Raw genomic sequence first — 21,898 nt, 5'->3', positions numbered from 1 at the left:
CTTCCACACTACCTACCTATTTACTTATCTATCATATCTATCTATCCATCTTTATATCTATCTATCTTTCTTCCTTCCACCCTACCTACCTACCTATCTACCTACTTATCTCTCTTCCAGCCAATATCTTGCAGTCAACTCAGACTGGCTTTTATTCACAATTCTCCTGATGTTGGGGTTAAAGTCATGTTCTATTTACTTCTATTCTTTAACAGATAAATTGCTCTTGGATTCCTCTTTTCTCCACTTGTTCATGTGGTAGAGTGTACTGTGGGCATGATCTTACATTTTGTGGAATCCCCGTAGACATTAGAAATGGCTTTATTACTGTAAGGTCTGCTAGTACTGTGTCTTCCATCAGCTAGGAGTTTTTGGCTACAATAAAAAATAAGTAAACAAACCAAAAATTTTGAGAAACTTATACAGTTAAAGACCGTAATGACTAAAAGGACAGAAATCACAACAGGTCGGAGGATTTGTTTGTAGGCACTGAATACATACACACATAGGTACATAAATGTGTGTGCACACACACATATTTATTTTACATTTTTAATTTTTGGCTCAATTATCGTTTTAGTCAAAGTAGTAACCATTTTATTCTTGTTTTTCTTTGTTAGTTTTTTGAAAATAGGATTGATTTCTTTGTATATTTTGGACAGAATATTCTTTAATAATGTAATCTCAGCTCTTTATGTTTTTGGAGTTAATTAATTTGTCATTGAAGTTGATTTTATTTCAAAATAATTTTATTGTCTGTGTTTAACATGTTATAAGGTACATACATAGTATATGTCTTACTTATTGAGATAAATTAACACACCAGTCATTTTGAGTAGCTTTCCAGATACCTAATATTAGGTCAGTAGGGCACCTCATGAAGTTGAGACCTAAAATATTTTTACTTTACTTCATTAATTTTTCCTTCCTTGGTTTCTGGCATACTTGTGTGTTTTCTACTCCGGATCTGGAACACCATTTCTGCAAAGATAAGTGGTTGCTTTTTAAGGCAGTAGTATCTAGAAACTGTAACCTGAGCATTGGAAGTGTTCTCTGGTACAGTGCTTGTTATGAAGCCTAATGTCCCGAGTTCCATTTTGGAACTCACATAACTGAAGGAAAGAACCAACTTATACAAGCTGTCCTCTACTTGCTGTGGCATTTGGGTACTCAGACACACACAAACAAATACAAACACACCTAGAATAAATAAATTTTTTTTTTGAGACAGGGTCTTACTCTTATATAGCCCTGGCTCTCCAGGAACTTCCTATGTAGAGAACAGCCTGGCCTTGAACTCCTGCAGGTCTACCGACCTTTGTTTCCCAGATGGCTTAATTAAAAGTAATTAAAAATGTTCTCCACCATTGAGACTCATCGTCTTTCAGTATTTTAGTAGACAGGGATAGAAATTTCTTTTGAAATGTTAGATACTATTTTTATATTGCTCTTTCTAGTATAATCCTAAAACTCAGAGTTGTTACTTAAATTCTTTGTATTATAGAAGAAAGAGTTCCTCTGATGCTAAAAAGGAGGGATTGTGCACCTAAGCTCATGCCTCACATGCTTCCTTCTTACAAGCACCCTTATTAAGAGCACTGGCTGCTCCTTTAGAGGACCCAGGTTCAACTCCCAGCACAATGACATGGCAGCCCACAACTGTCTGTAACTGCAGTTCGAAGGGATTCATGATAAGGAATGTACGTGATGAACATAGATGTTCATGCATAATGCAGTATAAGCTTAAATGATATTCATTGACTTGAAGTAGACAAAAACATTTCATTTTCATTTCCCCAAGATCATGATTCTTATGCATAATTGAAGAATGTGAGCCGTATACCATTCAAAATATATTTTTGTATCCTAATTAATTGATTTATTGGTAGGGGAATTTAAAAGGGATATGTTTTGCCTATTTCTAAAGGTTGCCTTTTATCTTTTTATTTTGTTTTTTAATGAGCATTGCTGTTTGCTTTGGTTGATCTGGAACTGCTGGGCCCAAGTAATTGACCTGTGCCTCATCTTAGGTAGTAGCTAAAACAATAGGCAGGCTTCACTGTGTCCTACTTGGCTTTCATTTTATTTTTGACAGAAATTAGTTTTGCTTAGTTATAAATAACTATTCTGTTTGTCTTCATTTTGGTTTCTGTTTTCTGACTCTACACTGCCATAAATTAAAGTAGTCACTAAAAAGCTTAGTAGAATAGGTGCTTGAGTAATTAATACTGTATTTTGTATTATCTGGGATCTATTTTTTTCTTTAATTCTTTTTTTGGTATTTCATTTATTTATGTTTTGTATGTGTGTGTGTGGATGCAAGTGGCTTGTACACACCTGCAGTGTCCAGAGGTCAACTTGTGGGAGTCAGTTTTCTTTTTCACTCTATGGGTACCTAGGAAAAGGGTATGTTGGAGTCTTTGGTTTCTTTGTTCTTGAGACATGGTCTCTAGCTCTTGCTGACCTGGAACTTGCTGTATAGATCAGACTGGCCTTGAACTCACTGAAATCCACCTGCTTCTGCCTGGGAGTAAAGGTGTGCACTACCACTCTTGGATAGACTTAATCTTAATTAGATTGGCTTTGACCCTGCTACAGACCAGTTAGTTGATAACTGCTATAGCGGGTAAGTATATGCATTTAAGTGTATATATGTTTGTCTGCTAAAATTACCCTCTGTGAACTTTCTAAATGTCACTTGTTTACTGTTACAGACGTAACCCAGGGCCCAAAACAGCAGTGCACAAAGTTTAAAAATTAAAGTTAATCATTCACTAATATTTGCAGAGGGGAAGAGAAAACAACCAGGGGACCAAATGTCCTTTTCTTTCCCCTTTTCTTCTTTATACCTAACACCTAATGACATATGCTAGTGACAGAAAAATGGCCATGAAATCTGTGGGCCCTGCCAAAGAGAATAAGCAGAGAATGGGATGAGTCATTTTGCTTGGCTTTGTAGACCTGTTAGCTTCTGTCATAAGTGAAGTACGTAGCAGAAGAGCATAATGAATAAGAGCATGATTTCTGAGGTGGAAGCCTTTCACTAGCCTTGTGATTTTATGTTTTTAACCTCTCTCATGAGTCTTTTCTATCTTTAGTGTTACAAGCACTCTATGGAGTAAATGGTACTTTAGAACAGTACAAGGTATATTGCTTCCACAGTCAGTAAACAGTGTGTGGTGTTGTCACTGAGATTATTATTGTAGACTTTTCTGGAACTAGGTATTAATGAAGTTCCAATTAGGATGTATGTGCTTATGCATATTATGTGCATGGAAGAGATTAGGGAAAACATGAATTAATTTAGTTGTTGTGGAATTTCATTATGTGTAATTTTATTCCAAACTACTGCTGTAAATACTGAAGTTTGCATTTTCTTTCTGAAATGTCTATTAATACTTTTGTGTTACACAGTTGACTCTGTAATATTTCCTTTGCTCGAATCCATATAGTCATTTTAAAACATTTCTTATATTAAAAAATTTCATAATACTGAGGTAAAGAAGATACAACTAATTAATAACTGGGGAGATATTTAAATAGCAGCTTATAAAGTTAACATTTATATTGTTGAAAATGAAATGTGAAAACAAATTAATAATAGAACTTTATTGTAAAATCAGGTTTGGTTGTTTTCTTAGTTAGAATTCTGCTGTTTAACCTAAGACTGATTTGCCTTGAACTCTCATTCCTCCTACTTCATTTTCCAAGTGCTGAGGCTATGGAAGTATATGCTACCCTAAAGGTGGAAACACAGACTTTTGACATTAAGAACTTGACTAGTTTAATCTCCTCTGGGACTCAGAACACCATCAGCTTATCATTATTTTTCAAGTCATTTTTTAGTAATGTAGAAATGATTTTAAGTTGATACCTCAGAATAAGCACTTAAGTGTTTTTAATTATTCTGTTCTTCGTAAGTCAGTATTTTAAACCAAGTAATCATATTACAGTTTTTAAATGTCACTTGAGAGTTCTGTTTTAGTTTACATGCCTGTGCATGAATGCTCACAAACATCATGTTTCCCCTCTTCTTTTTAACCTTCTGTGGTGTAAACTAGAGGGAATTAGTATACTAACAGAGTCCCTGTCTTTCATTACTGAAGTGGTTTGGTGTTATCCTTTTGTGCATGTCTTTTTTTTTTTTTTTGGTAGTAATACTGGTCACTCTATAATTACATAGATTAAATAAAGTGAAAAATAATTATTAGACAAAAGCTGGTAGATATTTCATAGCTGATTATGTAGAATCATTTGATGTGGAATAGAGTACTTAGGCTTCTGATTTTAAAATGGGAGATAGATTTAATGTAAGTAGAACTGAGTGTGTTACTAACATATAAAACCTTTTGTGCTTCTGGCAATTTATTTTTTTCATAATAGAATCAGTGCTAAGAATGGTTTAATTCTGGTAAGGAGATATTTGTATTTAATTAAAATTAACAAATTTACTCAGAATTAAAACATTATTTTAAAGTTAGTGGGCTTGTGTTTATTGATGTTAAAATTCATGATAGGGCCAAGCAAAATATGAGAACATTTGTATAACATTCAGTTCAGGGTTTTGTTGTTTACCCTGTAAAGACTAATAGTACCTTGATAAAAGTGCATTAAGCATATTGTCCATTCTAAAAGCAAATGGTTATCAAACATGTGTAGCTTTCTTCCCATCCCTCCCTAAATGTTTTTTAATTGGTGATGCAGAGTATTTGTCATCTACCAAATTAAAAACCGTAGGTTTGTAAACTTGGCAGTGAGAGAAGAAATAGGTGCCATAAAATGATTAAGTGTTGGCTTATGTACACCTGCTCTCAGGAAATAAACTTCCCCCAAATGTTGCTGTTTGGTAGATATATATCTTAAAAAAATATATTGAATGAAATTACTACCTGTATCTCTCTTTTTTCAACAACACGTCATTGTGCTTTTAAATGTTACTACTTTTGTTTCAGCTAGAGGAACATGACTCTGTTTTACAGATGTACTTGAAGTCAGGTATAGTTGAGGTTAAATAAAAGCACTCTCTGAGAATGTAATATTTGTCTAAATGCAACTTCCTTGAAATACTGGTTTGGCACTTAATTCCAATGAGAAAACAAAAGTTATCTATTTTGATACCTTTAATAATTCATTTTATAAAAACTTGAGCCTGAGACACATTAATTTTTCACATTTATCACATCATGTCAAAATAATTTCCCCAGTATAGATGAGTATTAATAAAAGAAATTAAAATAATTATCAGTTATTTTTAAAAGTAAATTTTTGAATGAGAATTGCATTGCTGAAACACCTGAATGCTATAAATAATGTTATGGAATAACTTAACTAAATCTTATTGCATGTAGTATAAAGTTTTAGAACTCTAGAGTTAGGTCAGAAAATTGGTCTTTGCACAATTACAAAGTTTCCTTAAAATCAATAGTACTGTCTTATTTACATTTCATTATGGTGAAATCGAAAGTAAATCTAGGAGTCTTTTTGACTATCTTCATTTCTTAAATTAAGATTTATGTAGAAAATGTATACAGATACATTGTATCAGTCCCTAATGTAAGACTTGAACCATTTATGTATGCATGCGTATTATTGCATGTTAATACAGAGAATCTCCTTATACAGTTATTTAAAGAGACTCTTTTGGGATATCTTTTTGTCATAATTTGTAATTTTATGAATTATCTTATTCAGAAATTAAAAAAATAGTTTCTAATTCCTTTATGTGATGAGTTGAACTAAAACTTTTCCTATGTATATAATCAAGTTTTTAACTATACATGCTTTAAGCAATATATACAGATTGCACATTTGAACAAAAATAGTCTTTAGTGTAGTTTGCGGTGCCGATACCTGCCTGCCTTTTCCTTTGCTGCGTTGGCACAGGCGTTGTGCTTATTTTGTTGTAAATGGTTCCAGTATTTTATCAGTTCACTAGGCTGGAACTGATGAGAGGTAATTAGGTGGCTGTATTTACAGCTTGAATAAGAAACTCGCCAGTGATTGAACACGAATTCATTGGGAGGGGGCACAGGATCAATTCTCAACTTAGCAAGACAGATTCCTACGTAGACATCTTCCAAGTGCAAACGACGGATACCTAAAGAAACCTTAAATATCTTTTCTGCCAGATCTCCCGAAAAAACATAACCAGTTCCTGAGCAGAAGACAGGGTAGCGCTCACTTGGGTAAAGGTCTGGTGGCATGTACCACTTGCTGTCTTTGTTTCTGTTAGGTGCATATCCTCTCATTAGATACCCAGTGAAATAGTTGTGTCTGGGAGGCAGGTCTGGCTTTAGTAACTTGTGTATTAAATATTCAGTGTTGACAAACATGTCACTGTCTGTTTTCATAACATATGGAATATGTGGACAGTATGTTGCAACCCAGTTCATACCCATTAGTGTTTTAATGGTCAGATTATAGTATGTATCTAAGTATTCCTGTTGAATTATATCATGATATTGTCTGCTTTCTTCTAGAATTGCATGTTGAAGATAGCCATTTAGCTTAATACTTATGCCCAGCAGAAAAATCCGTGTGATTTCGATACCAGGTGCTAAAGTTTCATTGCCCCAAGTTTGCCGGATAGCTCGTCTTGCTTCTATTTGTCCAGGTTCTGCAGCTATTAATAGTATTAAAAATGGACTTTTTTCTTGGCATTTTTCAGGCTCATTGATAATGTATTTGAAATGGTAAGAGTTTGCATGTCCAGTACCTTTTTCATTGTAAATACTTCCATTGGCACTGAGTGTGTTCTCTAGTCCTGTAACTCCTTGTGGTGATAAGTCTGTGTTATTGGAGTTCGTTGCTGTCTGAGGCCTCAAAGTCTGAGGAACTGTTTCTTTCCAAATGTTCCGAAGGGAGCTGTGATTTGTCTCACTTTTTGTAGAACGAAATCCTCGGAAAGTGTATGTCACAGGGTTTTCTTTGAATCCAGGTCTACCCGGTAGCCAGTCATGATGATTGAAAAAGAGAAACATAGCAAAAAGAAACACTAGGGAGAGTATACCCATAAGGTGGGTCCGGAACAGAGACCTTTTAGTATTCCATTTTGCAAAGCAGCAATGTCTTCTCCTCCACTGAAGCATGTTGTAATATCCAGTGATAGTGAAGGATATATGTGGCCAAAAATGCTGTTTTTTTCTTAATCAGTACTGTTCTTTGGTCATCATTTTCTGGTTAGTTACGTGTCCCTCGAAGTCATTCTATAAAGATGAAGCATAATGGTTTACAAAATGCAAAATTTTACAAACTGCCTTAAAAGGGCTTTGGGTGCTAATAAAAAGACACTTTAAGCTGAGAAAAATAGGATAAACCAGAAAAAGAACATATAATAGTTTCATTTTGGCAACATAAAATCATTGACAAGATTTATTTCTTTAAAAATATTCTTGTAACTCAGTGAGTACTTGAAAGATAAGTGATAGATTAATTTTATTTTACTCACGTGATGAGATGAGTAGTTCTGGTCAACTTTTAATATAAGGTAAAGATTTTTAAAGTTGTGCCATGTAGAAAGGAAAAATGATTTTAGATTACTGACAAAACACCTGTAAGGCGGCCTTCAGAACAGATGGCAAATTTATTGACACTAATTAAAATTGATTTGACATACTATGGCTGTATGGTGCACAGTCAGTGGCCTTTTCTGGAAAATGGTCATGTATTTGTTGTAGGACAGACGGTGCAGATTTGATTGTGGCGGAGTTCAGTTAGTCACAGTACACTGAGTGGCGTGTTTCCACTGGCCCCACTATGTTGAGACAGTCAGTGAGAAGATATATCTGTCAAAATTAATTTTCAGGCTCTAGTAATTGCAGTGTGCGATTTTAGATAGTAATAAATGATTAACATTTTAAAGCACTTTGCTATTTTTTCTATCCACCTCAAATAGAATGTATCCAGGCGATCAGTCTTATCAGTAATTTTGGCAAAAGACCATTCATTTTTGCAGTTTTTCTGGACGTCTTGAAAAATATAGGCAACAGACCCTATTATTTTAGATTGCTTTAAACCTCATTTTCCACAAAATAAGTTTTAAAATATTCTTGAATTATGCTTGTTGCATAAATCATTTTAAATTTTAAGTCTTTGTAAGTTGCTTAACACAATCCTAGATCTTTCAAAAGTTACAAGCTGGTAACTTAGTGAAAACTGGCTGTTGTTTTTGGCAAGAGGCTTTTCAGCATAGCACAAACTTATTTGTATTTGTTAATTGCTTTTTTGTTCTTTTTTTTTTTTCTATTCTTAGATGCTTCTAGATGAAGAAATGAGGTCATAGATGTAGTTTGAATTCTAAAAAAGGTTTTGAGAAATAGAGACAATATCGAGTTTTGATTTTTTTCACTTTTTTAAAAACAAAACTCAAAACTAGAAGGTCACATATTAATTCATTAATTCTGAGACTGGCAATATTAAATTCGTGTGCTCAAGAAGTGATTGTTTTCAATTATTCACTGAGATAATTTAAAAAAAGGAAATAAAAATTTAACGTAGCCACTTATTTCAAATTATGTATGTGTAATGCATGTGCTTATTTATGATAATGATCTTATTGATGGCATTTTGGTTTAATATTGAAACAAGTGCTATTTAACAGGTAATAGAATTTACACGTAAGTCCTCAAAAAATTGAGTAGTTGTAGCATAAAATTTACACACATACCTTTCTTTCAATTACTGCTTGAAAGTATTAGGTGGTTATGAATGAAATACTATTCTAGTAGCAACCACTAGGAGGAGCAAGTAGGTGGGAATTGGAACAAATTTCTAATGTGTAACAGGCTTTAAGGGTTGATCTTGTTTCAGAAATTGAAAGGTGCTTTTAGTGATTAGGATATTTTTCAAACCTAAAAAATATTTAATCACTTAGATACATACATATATATTTATATAAACATTGGTTTTTAAAAAAGTCTTAATTTGCTCCTAGTACATGAATTTAAATATTATAGCACTATATAAAGAACCAGAACTATTCTCAGCCTGTGAAACATGGTTCCTATGTGACAGGTGAAAATTACAGAGCTTCATAATGAAATGTAAGCCCTGGTTTAGAAACTTTTTTCCTACCTGTACTTACAAATTGTTGCCTTTCTATTTAAAGTAGAAACTATTTTAAAGAATTTATGGGAAAATTACATTTTGTGGTAGATACTAATGACATACTCCCATCTCATAATGAGGCTAGTGGGTATTAAAGGCTTATGTGTATACATTTAAAAAAGAATTTACTTTGGAAAGTTCATTTGTTCTGTTTCAAGTATTATAAATACTAACATATCAGTCTTCTGTTGAAATAACAATGCATAGAACATGGCTGTGATCCAATAATTCAGACATTTTAAAAGTACAAACTTATAGTTGGAAAAGAACTAAATTCAAGGTCAGATATTTAAATGAATGACTAAAAGAAGTTAAGGGAATGAAGTATTGCAGTAAGTTACATTGTTTTCAAGAAAAGTGTCCCCGAAGTGGTACAAAGTGTTTTCATATTATAGAAAGCAGATAATTATTTTTTATTATAACAACATACATTCATAATTGGTTTTAGTATGATTTTATAAGATGGAGGTACATTTTAATTTAAATTTAGCGAGAATTGTATGTTTGTAAGTAATATCTAGGAGGGCTTGGAATGTATTTGAGAACATCCCATTAATAAATGAAACTCATACATTTTGGCGTAAATTCTTTGCTAAAGTTTCCCAGATTGGAGATCTCTCTCTCTTTCTCCCTTTCTTTGTATGCTGTTAAAAAGAAAGTAAAAATAACTTGCTCCTTTTGTTACATGATGAAGTTATTCTCAGGTTAATGCCTGTTGTATTTTAGTTCTTGAAAATAAGAACAAGACCAAAAGTTAAGTATTTTGCCATGTCTTTTCATAGTTTTTTTAAAAATAGATCTTTTCTGTTTTGGTTATAATATTCTCTGTGTTTTTATATCTTATAGATTGAAATAGGTAAGGATGTTACTATTACATATCCCTCCCCCGCATAGAGTTCCTATCCTTTGACTTAAAAGTTCATATAAATATATTGTTTTTTGAAACAGTTCCAGATTTAAATGATACTTTGATAATGAATACTTTTCTTTTGAAATATTTATTTTGTAAGTCTTCTTAATTTCTAATAAAGATACCAAGAGGGGCTGAATTTTAAAACATGTTTTATTTAATAATTTTTGATTTTAATCTTTATTAGAATAGAGATACTTATTTATTATTGAGAATTGATGTTGATATACAACAAGGTCTAGTATTCTCATCTTAACTTCACAATACAGTGCTTCCATAGATTTAATTTTTTTTTGTTTCTTTATGATTGTTAATAGGCTAGTAAGTTTTATGAAAGAGAGAGGAAAAAAGTCAAAATCCTTACTAGGTTTGTAAAATTTTAGGAATATCTTTAAATTTTTTAGCCCTGACTGCTCCTCTACCATTGATTGTCCCCAGGATAGTTTATCTCTGTCCTGTAGACACAGGTAGAGGCAGAAGGTAGGTTATTATTATATGTAAATAAAGCCTAGAAATCCATTATTAATATTTTGTTGACCTTGTATTATTATTAATTGTTATTTTCATATTAAACTATTTCATGCTAGATTTTTAATTTAACTTTTAATATCTCTAGTAACAGTTTTACACTTGATTATTTAGAATCAGTCTGTTGACTAAAAGCTCCCTGTTTCACTAATGTGTTTAGAGTAACTATTGATATCTCTTTGTTTAAAGTTGTATTCATTGATACTGTAATAACATATGACTGATTACTGTGGTTTGCTATGCTTTGCATAAACTCACTACCGTTTTGATTTGGTGTTAATGTTTTAACTTGTAGTATCTTCTTGTAGCTCAATAACACTTAAAATTTGCTGATACACTCTTAAATTGTATTTGTTATCTCTGTCTGAGGAGATAGATAAAGAGAGCAGACACTACTATGAACTGTTAAGATTTTGTTTTGAAAGGATTTTTCCGAAAAGACCTCATGGTTTTAAGATCATATTTGATGCTACTTAATATAAATTTACTGCACTGTCTCTTGATAGCCATTTTAAAGAATACGCTTTAATTTATTAGTTAAGGAAACAATTTGACCTAATTTGCTGGAGACTTTTTTTTAAAGGGCTAGAGATTTTTTTTTCTTTCTTAGTTTAATTTCTCAGAATCTTTTCAGTATATCTGGATTTTTCTCTTAATTTTTACAATTCTCTAGAATTACTCCCAGCTACATATTTACTTGAATAAAGCAATGACAGCTTATCTCCCAGAAAAGGCAAATTTTAAAATCATATATTTAGAAACCCTTTCACAGTTTCAAGGGCAGTGAAGTGTATGAAGTATTTATCAAGTGTATTAGTGCCTGTAGGGCTATAAAATCCTAACACATTTAATGAACATCATATACAAGACAGCGACATACCTTTCTTTCTTGGTCAGGCCATTTAGACGGAGAGCATTATGCCCACTGAAAATACTTTTGGCACGCCATCACTTCAGCAAAAACGATGCTCTCGAACATGCGCACATCCCCCAACAGTCTGCCTCCTGTGATTGCTTTTCACAGTATCCGAAGTGTCCATCTGTCGGGGTGTCCTCAAGTTATGCTTCTTGTTCGTACGTGTCCTGATCTTCAGAGATTTCCCCTTGCTTTCATTCTCTCTCTCTTTCATTAAACAAAAGAGCTGTAGTTTTCTGTTTTGTTTGGTGCACTGTTGACTCTTTCTGACAGTTGATGCATTGAAGCTCTTTATATCTGCTGTATTCCCGGCTGGACAATGCAGTGCTGTATTCTCTTCTCAGTATCCATATTTCTAGTAGCGCTGAGCTGCAATGTAAAGCAGCAGAGCCGGGGTTTAGTGTTTCAGTTGCATTGGGGAAAAAAAAAAGGCTTTGCCTCTCTTCGTCGTTGTTGCCTGGCAGCTGCAGGAAGGATTTTTTTTTTTTTTTTTTTTTTTTTGAGCTGCTTTACTGGGGTTTTAGTCTGTAATGTGAAATCCACGGTTCTTCAGTGCTGCACAGGCAGGCAGCAGTTTAAATGTGGGCTTGACAGATGCTCTCTCTGACAGAGCAGAATTTAACGTCACTGCTTGGCTGAGTCCCACGTGATTGTTTGCATTCATTTTGACTAGAAACCTAAGGTAGGGAAAAGCTTAGAAATCTTGCTATGTGATGCATAATATTTATTCAGAACAAATAGAAATATGATTATGAAATGAAGATTATGTTTTTTAATCTTTATTTGAACTTATGCACAGGCTTTCTAAATATTTTCTGTGTTCATTGGTGGCTTTCATGTTTCTTATAAGCTTTTGTAGAGCAGAAGTAACAAAGCTTTTACATGTAAGTTGCTGTGAACTAATTCTTTCAGTACCTTTCTGCTCTTAGAGTTTGCTAAGTTCTGATTTTCTGGCCTAGGTAAAACTCATTCATTGTTTATTACCTACAACTTAGACTGCCTCCCCGGTTTTTTGTTTGTTTGTTTGTTTTACAGCTTATCTAAAATGCCTTGGATATAGCCTACGTTTTTGCAAGATGCAGTTTTCAGTGTTCTTGAAAGTAGTAAATTTAATTTTAACTCTTTTGTTATCAGCATTATTTTTTTAATTTAAAATTGCATGTATCATAGAATTAAATGGATTTTCGTGATGATTGATTACATTTTGACTAAAAACTTTAGAGAAAAGCTTAGAACTTTTGCTTCTTGTATAATAGTATGTATATTTATATATGTTGCACATGTGTATGTAAAACAAGCAGAGTGATGAGCTAAAGTCCATTGCTTCCAATAATGTTTACTACTTTAAAACATGGTTTAGTCAGAAGCCATCAAACAGGTATTATAAACATTAGAAACTCTGAAGTCCTTCTCTGGTATATTTATATAGGTGCCTGGGCACTTAGACATATATTTTTTTTTCCTTTACAATAGCACTGGTGCAGGTATTTTTGCTGTTTGTTTTTAATGGCCATAATTAACATTTTCTTCTGATTCTAGAGACATTAACTACTAGAAATTTATAGTTTTAAAATTTATGCTATATATTTTAGGGGTCTAGACTCTGTTTCATGTATTTCTCACATAGCATCATATGTTATTTCAGGGGAATACAAATCACATTTCCTCTAATAGTGTTAATTTATTTTTCCTATGTTTTACTTACACTGTGTTTTGTTTGTTTGGGTGCACCCTATGACTTTCTTAGTTTGTGTCTTATATCCCTTAGAAATGTTAGACCAGTGAAAAAGAACAAAGAAAGATGACTATAAAGGAGAAAACTAAAGCTTAGTTAGAACTTTGTCTTTCCCTAGCTGCATTGTAAGAGGACTGAAACCTGTGTTTCTTAGCATTTGGTTCTTAAAACTCTATACTTTAGTACTCACTGCCCTCCACCCCCTTTCTTTGTTTCTCTCTCTCTCTCTCTCTCTCTCTCTCTCTCTCTCTCTCTCTCCCCTTTCCTTGGTAGTTACACAAACTGTAATAGGTAAAGGAATAATGTGTATTGACTCTACTTAAATTATTTTCCCAAAGTAGAAGTGGACTTTTTGCTATCAGTTATTCCTAATAGTGGAACTTAACTGATGTTAGAGGATGGTACAATTATTGTTTATTCCAAATTAGATTGGGTGATAAGTACCTAAGCTGCTATGTAAACGATCTTTCCTTATGATAGTTTATTGTAATATCTATTTTAAAGAGGAGGAACTGGTACCTGTAGTTGTGGAAAAATTAACCTATACACCAGCTAATTACTGATGGGAAAGGGGATTAGTTAAGAATTTTGAAACTGGATTATTTAAAATTTTAAAATCTGAATTACTATAATCTACTTTTTTTTTTAAAGATTTATTTATGTTTACAGTGTTCTGCCTGCAGGTATACCTGCCCGCCAGAAGAGGGCACCAGATCTCATTATAGATGGTTGTGAGCCACTATGTGGTTGCTGGGAATTGAGCTCATGACCTCTGGAAGAGCAGCCAGTGCTCTTAACCTCTGAGCCATCTCTCCAGCCCTATAATCTACTCTTAAGCATTTTACTACATGACTGCTGAAGAAATTGTGAAAGTTTCCCCCAGTATTTACATAGTACCGCACGAATCATTAATGGAATACTGAATGTATTTTCAGTAAATATTTATCAACAAACTACTATATGCTAACATGTACATTAAGGAAGAGCTTATTTATTGTTGAGATTATGAGGATGACTTAATAAATTCCTTATCCTTTTTCTAGGTAAGGAAAAAGTAACTGTTTTGCAATTATTGTTAATATCTTTTTATTTTTTAAAATATTTATTTATTTATTTACTAATTTGATTTGCTTTGGTATCCCAGCTGTAGCCCTTCTATCTCATCCCTTCCCAATTCCAACCTTCGTCCCTCATCTCCTCCCATGCCCCTCCTCAAGTCCACTGATAGGGGAGGTCCTCCTCCCTTACCTCTGACCCTAACCTATAAGGTCTCCTCAGGAGTGGCTGCATTGTCTTCCTCTGTTGCCTGGTAAGGGTGCTCCCCCATTAGGGGGAGGTGATCAAAGAGCCAGCCATTGAGTTCATGTCAGAGACAGTCCCTGTTCCTATTATTAGGGAACCCACTTGGAGACTGAGCTTCCATGGGCTATATCTGTGCAGGGGTTCTAAGTTATATCTATGCATGGTCTGTGTTTGGAGTATCAGTCTCAGGAAGACCCCTATGCTCAGAATTTTTGGTTGTGTTGCTCTCCTTGTGGAGCTCCTGTCCCATCCTAGTCTTTCTATCTCCCCCTTCTTTGATAAGATTTCCTGCACTCTGCCCAAAGTTTGGCTATAAGTCAGAGCATCTGCTTTGATACCCTGCTGGGTAGAGTCTTTCAGAGACCCTGTGTGTACTGTTTTCTCCCTTGTCTGAGGTCCGCCCCTTTGTCTTTCTGAGTGAGGATTGATCATCTTACCCAGGGTCCTCTTCCTTGCTTACCTTTGTTAGGTGTACAGATTTTAGTATGTTTATCCTATATTACATGTCTGATATCCACTTATGAGTGAGTATATACCATGTGTATCTTTTTGCTTCTGGGATACGTCACTCAGGATGATCTTTTCTAGTTCCCACCATTTAAATCCATCTTTTGGTAATACTGAGAGCATGACTGTGCTAGATAAATTCTCTACTTCTGATCCACATCCTCAGCAATGTGTTTTATTTTTATTTTACAGTAATTTATATTTTCATGAGGAACAGTGAGATATTTTATACAATGTATAGTGATCATCCTCAAATACCTGCCCTACACATCACATCTGAAGTGATTGTTTTTGATGTTGAATTGGATTTATTATGGATCTCAATCACTGAGGATTTCATAGATAACTCAATATTGATTCACTTCTATATTGGACTGAAACCTGAATTACCCACAGTGAGATTTTTTTTTTCCCCTACTATTTGCTATGGAGCAAGTGTTTATATGACAAAAAGATTCCTAAGATAGGTAATCAAAGTTCCTGTATTGAGGCATAGTACACAGTAAGCAAGAATTTAATTTAAATTATAATTAATAACTGTACTTTTGTTTCTTAAAATTTAACAGGTTAAAGAATAGAAAAATAGCAGCTATGAGATAAAATTTCCATTAGTGGTGTTTTCTAGCAACTTTAAGTTTTCAGGCAAGAGAAATGGTAAAAATCTGTGATAAGGCAACCTTGTATAAATTCTTTCTTTAGTCTAGGTTCCTTTAAATCTGAATTCTGTGGTTAAACTAACTCAGTAAATGTGGCAGGTTTCTTTACCAAACTCAGCAAACTTACATTGCCTTGCTAGCTTTTATAGGTTTATGAAAGTATTGATTACATAGATCTATTTTTATTTTTATAACATAGGCCTTATTGTAGTGGGTTACCTATATCTTTGGGCATTGTGAAAAAAGCTATCCAGATGTTTTCTATTTTTTATTTTAGAAATTTTCTAGATAAGTCTAATAATCTGTAAGGATCTGAAATTTAAAGAAGGGGTTTGTAATGCTTCCCGGTTCATCATTCCTACTAAATACACAAAAATTATTCCTTTATTCATAGAGTTGCTAGTTCTGAGTGGTTTACATGATATAAACTAGCAGTAACTTTAGGAGTTATCTATTTACTGGTATAAAGTTCAATCATCTAGTTTTAATTTTGAAAAAGACTGACAAAAAAAGGGGTTAGAACACTTAAAGCACTGAGCTATTGAATAACACAAGAAGGGAGATATACATTCAGTCTTGCCTATTCTGGTCTCCTTTCTGTTTGTACTTTGTAGCTTCTATACTTGACACTTAAAAAAATCATTTTATTAACAATTTACTCAGTTTGTATCCCAGCTGTGTCCCCCTCCCTGTCTCCTCTCAATCCTACCCTTCCTCCCTCTTCTCCCCTTATGCCCTTCCCCATGTCCACTGGTAGGTGAGGTCCTCCTCCCCTTCTCTTTGATCCTAGCCTATCTGGTCTCCTCAGGACTGGCTGCATTGTCTTCCTCTGTGGCCTGGCAAGGCTGCACCCCTCTAGGGGGAGGTGATCAAAGAGCTAGCCACTGACTTCATGCCAGAGACAGCCCCTGCTCCCCTTACTAGGTACCCACTTGGACACTGAGTCTATGGGCTACATCTGAGCCTGGTTTTAGGTCCTCTCCAAACATTGTCTTTGGTTGGGCTATCATTCTGTTTAGGGCCCCCAGGACTCAGTTTTTTTCAGCTCACAACAATAAATACTTTTGCATTTTAGTGCTAGATTTTTGAAATTATTTTCCCCACTTTTATTTGAAAATTACTATTTGACATCAGCATCAGGTTTAATTTTTTTGATGTTCCTTAATGTGCATGAAAGTATTTACTTGGAGTGTATCTTCCCCTCCCCCCTTTTTTTAAATGCAGGCTTTTTCATTGCATTCTTTTGGTTGTTTGATGGCAGTAACTAGGTTTACCCCTTAAAAAATGCTAATTATAAAATAATGTTTTTGTGAAGCCCATTAGTTATATTTGAACTGTTTTATTGTTCTTTGAACTTAGAAAGCATGTATTAGCCTAATTGTAAATTAGCAATCTCAGACCGACCACAAGTGTCACTATTTGCCTGTCTTATTTTTCTTCTTCAGTTTTCACTAAGGTGGAATACTCCGTATTAAGAGTTTTTCTTGACTTGAAAGCAAAGTTTTATATATATATATATATATCTTTCAGAACTGATTATCAATACCTTTATTTTTTATTCATATAATTAATAAACTGTATATATGATTCATAAACTAATAATCAACCTAAAGAGAGTGTAATCCTTTAAAATTGTCAGTGATTTGACAGATACATCTTTATGCTTGCATGTTCTTTTTTTATCTCAGTGAGTTAGCAGTTTTAGTTAGGTATACCTTTTCTTAATTAAAATTATGGTTGTTGGCCTGTGAAGATGGCTCAGGGAGTTAAGTACTTGCTGTTCAGTCATAATTTCCTGGTTCATATCCTTAGCATTGACTTTTTTTTATATAAAAAAAGGTTTTGCAAAATATCATTTATATTTTATACTTGAAATCAAAGTCTTTAATGTTCATATCACTTAAATTAGTGGTGTATTGTGATTCATATTAGTATAAAATGTGTATCTTTCAAGAAAGGGATTGGGTGACATCTCGGTAGTATATATACTGGTGCTCTGTGTGTGTGTGTGTGTGTGTGTGTCTGTCTGTCTGTCTGTCTGTCTGTGTCTGTGTCTGTGTCTGTATGTGATCTAAATAGTCTGCTGTTCCATGAATGTGGAAAGTCTTCTCATTTTCTATTGTCTTCAGTTTCTTTCTTCGGTGTTTTAAAATTTTCAGTGTAAAGACTTTTTTATCTCCTTTATTAGGGACATCCCTGATTTGTCACACCAGTATTACAAAACACACACGCATAGGAGAGAGAGAGAGAGAGAGATCAGAACTTGATTTGCATACTCATGGAACCTCAGGGGTTTATCATTGTACAATAAAAACTAGAGACTGAGAAAGTAATTAGTATTGGTCCAGTTTGAATCCAAAGGCCGGAGAACCCATGGTATAATTTACCATGTCTGTGAAGGCAAGCAAATAATCTCTCAGTTTGAAGACACAATGAATTCTTTTTCTGTTCTTTTATTCTGTTTGGGTCTTTAATAGGTAGATAACTACCACTTCTATGGGGGAATACAGTGCAGTCTGACTTTACTCAATCTGTTGACTCAAGTATTAACATGTAGAGACCCTTATACACATCTTAAATAATATTGACCCATTCAAACTGGCACACAAAACTTTCCATTGGCATTGTCCTTTTCTTGCTATCAACTAGAGGAATATGTTTAGTGATTGAATCTATTGGAGATTATTTTCATGGTTCCACTTTCCCTCTTAAATAATTAATCTTAAAAGTTTAGTAAGTTTATATGTATTTCTTTTTATGGCTCATTCACTGTTGAGACCATTTAGGCATCAAAACATTACAAATGATGAACTAAAGTGTTATAAGTTTTTTGATGTTATTAATTAGCATTGTGATTTTCAATTTTGTGTGACTATGATGAGTATTTATATCCCTTATAATTATGACTAGGTTTTGATAGGAATTGATTCATCTTTCTTTCTGTTGAGATTAAAATAAAATACTATAAGCATTTTGTATTTAAGGTTGCAGAAACCCCCTCAAGTCAACGTACATAAAAGACAAATGCATTATAAAAATATAGGGGTGTAATATATGAGATTTTGCTTTTTTCTCCCATCTAGTCTCATTTTTTACTTTTTTATTCATATTGTGAGAAAATATGAGAAAATGAGAAAATATGCTTTGTCTTTCGTAGTTTGTTTTATTTTGTTTAACAGTGATTTTGTTTAACATATATTTCTGTTCTTTGCTTTTTTTTTGATCAATGACATTCTTTTCTATGATTTGCTTTGGTTTATTGACTTTTATATTTTGACTCAGTGTTTGCCAATGTGGTATGTTTCTTGCAGACAACTGTCATACAACACTTTGATTTAGATTTGTTTTGAAACAACTTATTTTATCCATCATTTTAAACAAACAAACAGTAACTACTGAAGGTAGAGAGATGGTTCAATGGTTAAGCACTTGCTTACTGCTTCTGCAGAAGACTTTTGTACAATCCAAGTGCTCACATGGCAGCTGACAACCCTCTGTAACTCCACTTCCAAAAATATCTGATGCTCTCCTTTTGCCCTCTTGGGTACTTTTTGACCTTCATGCACATGGCACACAGGTGTACATGTAGGCCAAACACCCATATACTTTCAAAGAATGTTATTTAAAAAAAACCAACAACAATTTTCAGGTATAGTTAATTACTTTTAGGGCTTAAAATATTTTGGGGTGGGTCAGGGGAGCCTAGAGCGATGGCACATGCTACTTTTGCAAGGTCCCAGTTTGCTTCCCAGCATCCACATAACTCTCCTGTCTGATCGTTTTAGCTGCTTGTCATACATATGAAGCTCATACATTTATGAAAGCAAAATGTGCACACACACAAAAATAATAAAATCTTTTAAAAAATTATTCAGTGTTTTTCTAGCTTTAAAGATTTGTGCTGAGAGAATTGATCTATTTGGATAATTTTATGTGTACTACCTTTTAAAATGAGATGGTGTTTTTCATTTGTGGTTTTGACATCTTGAGGTGGTGGGGTTTTGTTTTGTATTTTGAGGTTCCTCTGTGGCTGTGTCAATCTGGAATTGTACCCAGGGCTTTTGTGTTTAGATGTCTGTATTCTTAAATATCTCAGCTTCTTCTGCCCTGTGAATTTTTAGACTTTGTCTCTTGCTCATGTCCTAGAGTTCCTGGAAGTTGTGGTCATATTTGGTTATTTTTCTTTGTTACTAGTTAAATGTATTTTCCCAACTGTTTTTTTCATCCCTGATACTTTATTCTGCTTAATCTAGTCTGTTGATGTTGTTTTCTATTATGTTCTCTTGATTCATTTGAATTTTTCTTTTCTAACATTTCTTTCTCTCTGTGTGTTTCTCCCAAAGTACCGATTTCATCAACAGTGCTTACTTTATTCTTCAGGTTCTGGGCTGATTTCCTTATATTATTCATCTGCTTGCTTATATTCTTTTTCCAGTCATTGATCATTTTTAGAAGTAAACTTTGAAATTTCTTGTTCAGCATTCTACTCATTTCAGAGTCTTTGAATTAAGTATTTGAAGATTAGTGTTACCTTGCTAACTTACGTAGACTTTGTGATGAATATCTTATTTTATTGGGGAGTCTTGGTGAGCTTTCAGTCCCTAGAACCACCCAGGAAAAAACACCACTGCAAGAGCAAGAACAGTGACTGGACCAATCAGAAGTACATGTTTGTCAGAGGACAACCTTGTGTGTCGATCCTCATATTCCCCTTTATTTTAGGCAGGGTCTTTTGTTCACTGCTGCATACACTAGTGTAGCCAGTTTATGAGTTTCTGGGAATTCTTTCATCTTGCCAAAAGAACACTAGGATTACAGATGGACTCTACTGCAATTCTTGACATGGGATTGGAGGATTCAAACACCACCAGCCCTTATTGTTTGAGCAGCAAACTTTACTAAGTCTTGTTCTCCACTATCTAGAAATAATTAATACATAAATAAAAGTTGACCATCAGTGACCATGGGAAGAGGGGAAATAATTTAGAGTAAGTTATGAAGTTAAAATTAGAAGTAATAATAATATTATTATGAAAGGGGCATTAAAGGAGGGGAAGGAGGAGTAACTTAGATTAAAAGTTGAATCAAGAAGATGGGTAATGTTGGGAAGAGAGAGTAAAAAAGAGATTTTAAAATTGACCCCGATAATGCTGGGCGTTGTGGTGCACACCTATAACCCCAGCACTCTGGGAGGTAGAGGCAGGCAGATTTCTGTGGGTTTGAGGTCAACTTGGTCTACAAAGCAAGTCCAGGACAGCCAAGAATATGCAGAGAAACTGTGTTTCGAAAATCCAAAGGAAAGTAAAAAAGTGACCCCAATAAAGAAAAAAATCCATGAGCATAGTTAACAGAAGATGAGAAATTAGAACCTTTCGGCTGTTTTAAAATTATATATTAATAGAGGATATGAAATCTGAAAAAAAATTAACACAAGGCAAGTGTAAATCTCAACCATGAAGCACCACATTGAAGTACTTTTTTCAGTTTTCCAGTAGAGGATATTGCCGGGTAGAAGGTATTATTATGGAAGTTAGAGATTCAAGTTCTGCTTGAACCTGGGCTGTGTTGAGAATGCTGGAATTGCAGTCACTTCAGGGGCTTCTCTTCTCTGAATATCAGGGACACTGCTGACCCCACCTCTGGCTTTGCAGTATGCAGGCCGAACAGGTTTTGATTTGTTGCACAATGTTCTGAAATTTGTATACCTTGGTGTGCGTAACATCTAAAGCAGAGGAATCTATTACCGGAGGACCTTCTCAGTGCTTTCTAATCTTGAAATACCCCTGAAGAGGAGTGAGGCTTTGGGGAGTGTCTTACAGACCTACTCCTCCCTCCCTTTTCTTTTTTTATTCTTTTTTAATGTTTTACAGCCAACTGAAGTTTTCCCTCCCTCTCCTCTCCCCACCTCCTCCCTCCCCCAAATCCATCCACCTCCAGCCACCCCCCCTTCTCCTGTCAGAAAAGAGAAGACCTCCCACAGATATCAACCAAACACTATACAACAAGCTGCAGTAAGACCAAGAATATTAAGACCGGAGGAGGCATCAAAGAGACCAGAGAGACTTCATCCAGCAGATGCACAGTCCCACAGCCAAATGTTAGGCAGAGCTCAGGGAAGGCCTGTGGGGGAGGTGGGAGAAAGGATTGTAGGAACCAGAGATCAGGGAGAGCCTGTGGGGGTCTGACTTAGGTCCTCTTTATCTTTGTTATGGCTGAATAGCTTGGTGCTCTAGTGGGAA

General features: G+C 34.3%; 2 protein-coding genes across 4 annotated transcripts in view; one reads left to right on the top strand and one right to left on the bottom strand.

The window, feature by feature from the left end:
* Cdc73 (cell division cycle 73) overlaps window positions 1-21,898 on the top strand; it is a 133,725-nt gene that overhangs the window by 47,890 nt on the left and 63,937 nt on the right. The window lies entirely within an intron of this gene.
* On the bottom strand, window positions 33-12,082 carry B3galt2 (beta-1,3-galactosyltransferase 2). The gene is made up of 2 exons (XM_021647479.2): window positions 11,424-12,082; window positions 33-7,205 (listed from the first exon to the last, which is right to left on the bottom strand). The coding sequence occupies exon 2, from the start codon at window positions 7,086-7,088 to the stop codon at window positions 5,826-5,828; it is 1,263 nt and encodes a 420-aa protein (XP_021503154.1). The 5' UTR covers window positions 7,089-7,205; window positions 11,424-12,082; the 3' UTR covers window positions 33-5,825.

The sequence above is a fragment of the Meriones unguiculatus genome, chromosome 11 (genome assembly GCF_030254825.1).
Source record: "Meriones unguiculatus strain TT.TT164.6M chromosome 11, Bangor_MerUng_6.1, whole genome shotgun sequence".
Lineage (NCBI taxonomy): Eukaryota > Metazoa > Chordata > Mammalia > Rodentia > Muridae > Meriones > Meriones unguiculatus.
This window is presented reverse-complemented; position numbering and strand designations above follow the sequence as displayed.

Excerpts from the sequence above, each read along its gene's own strand:
- B3galt2 (XM_021647479.2), bottom strand. The coding sequence starts at position 7,088 with ATGCTTCAGTGGAGGAGAAGACATTGCTGCTTTGCAAAATGGAATACT.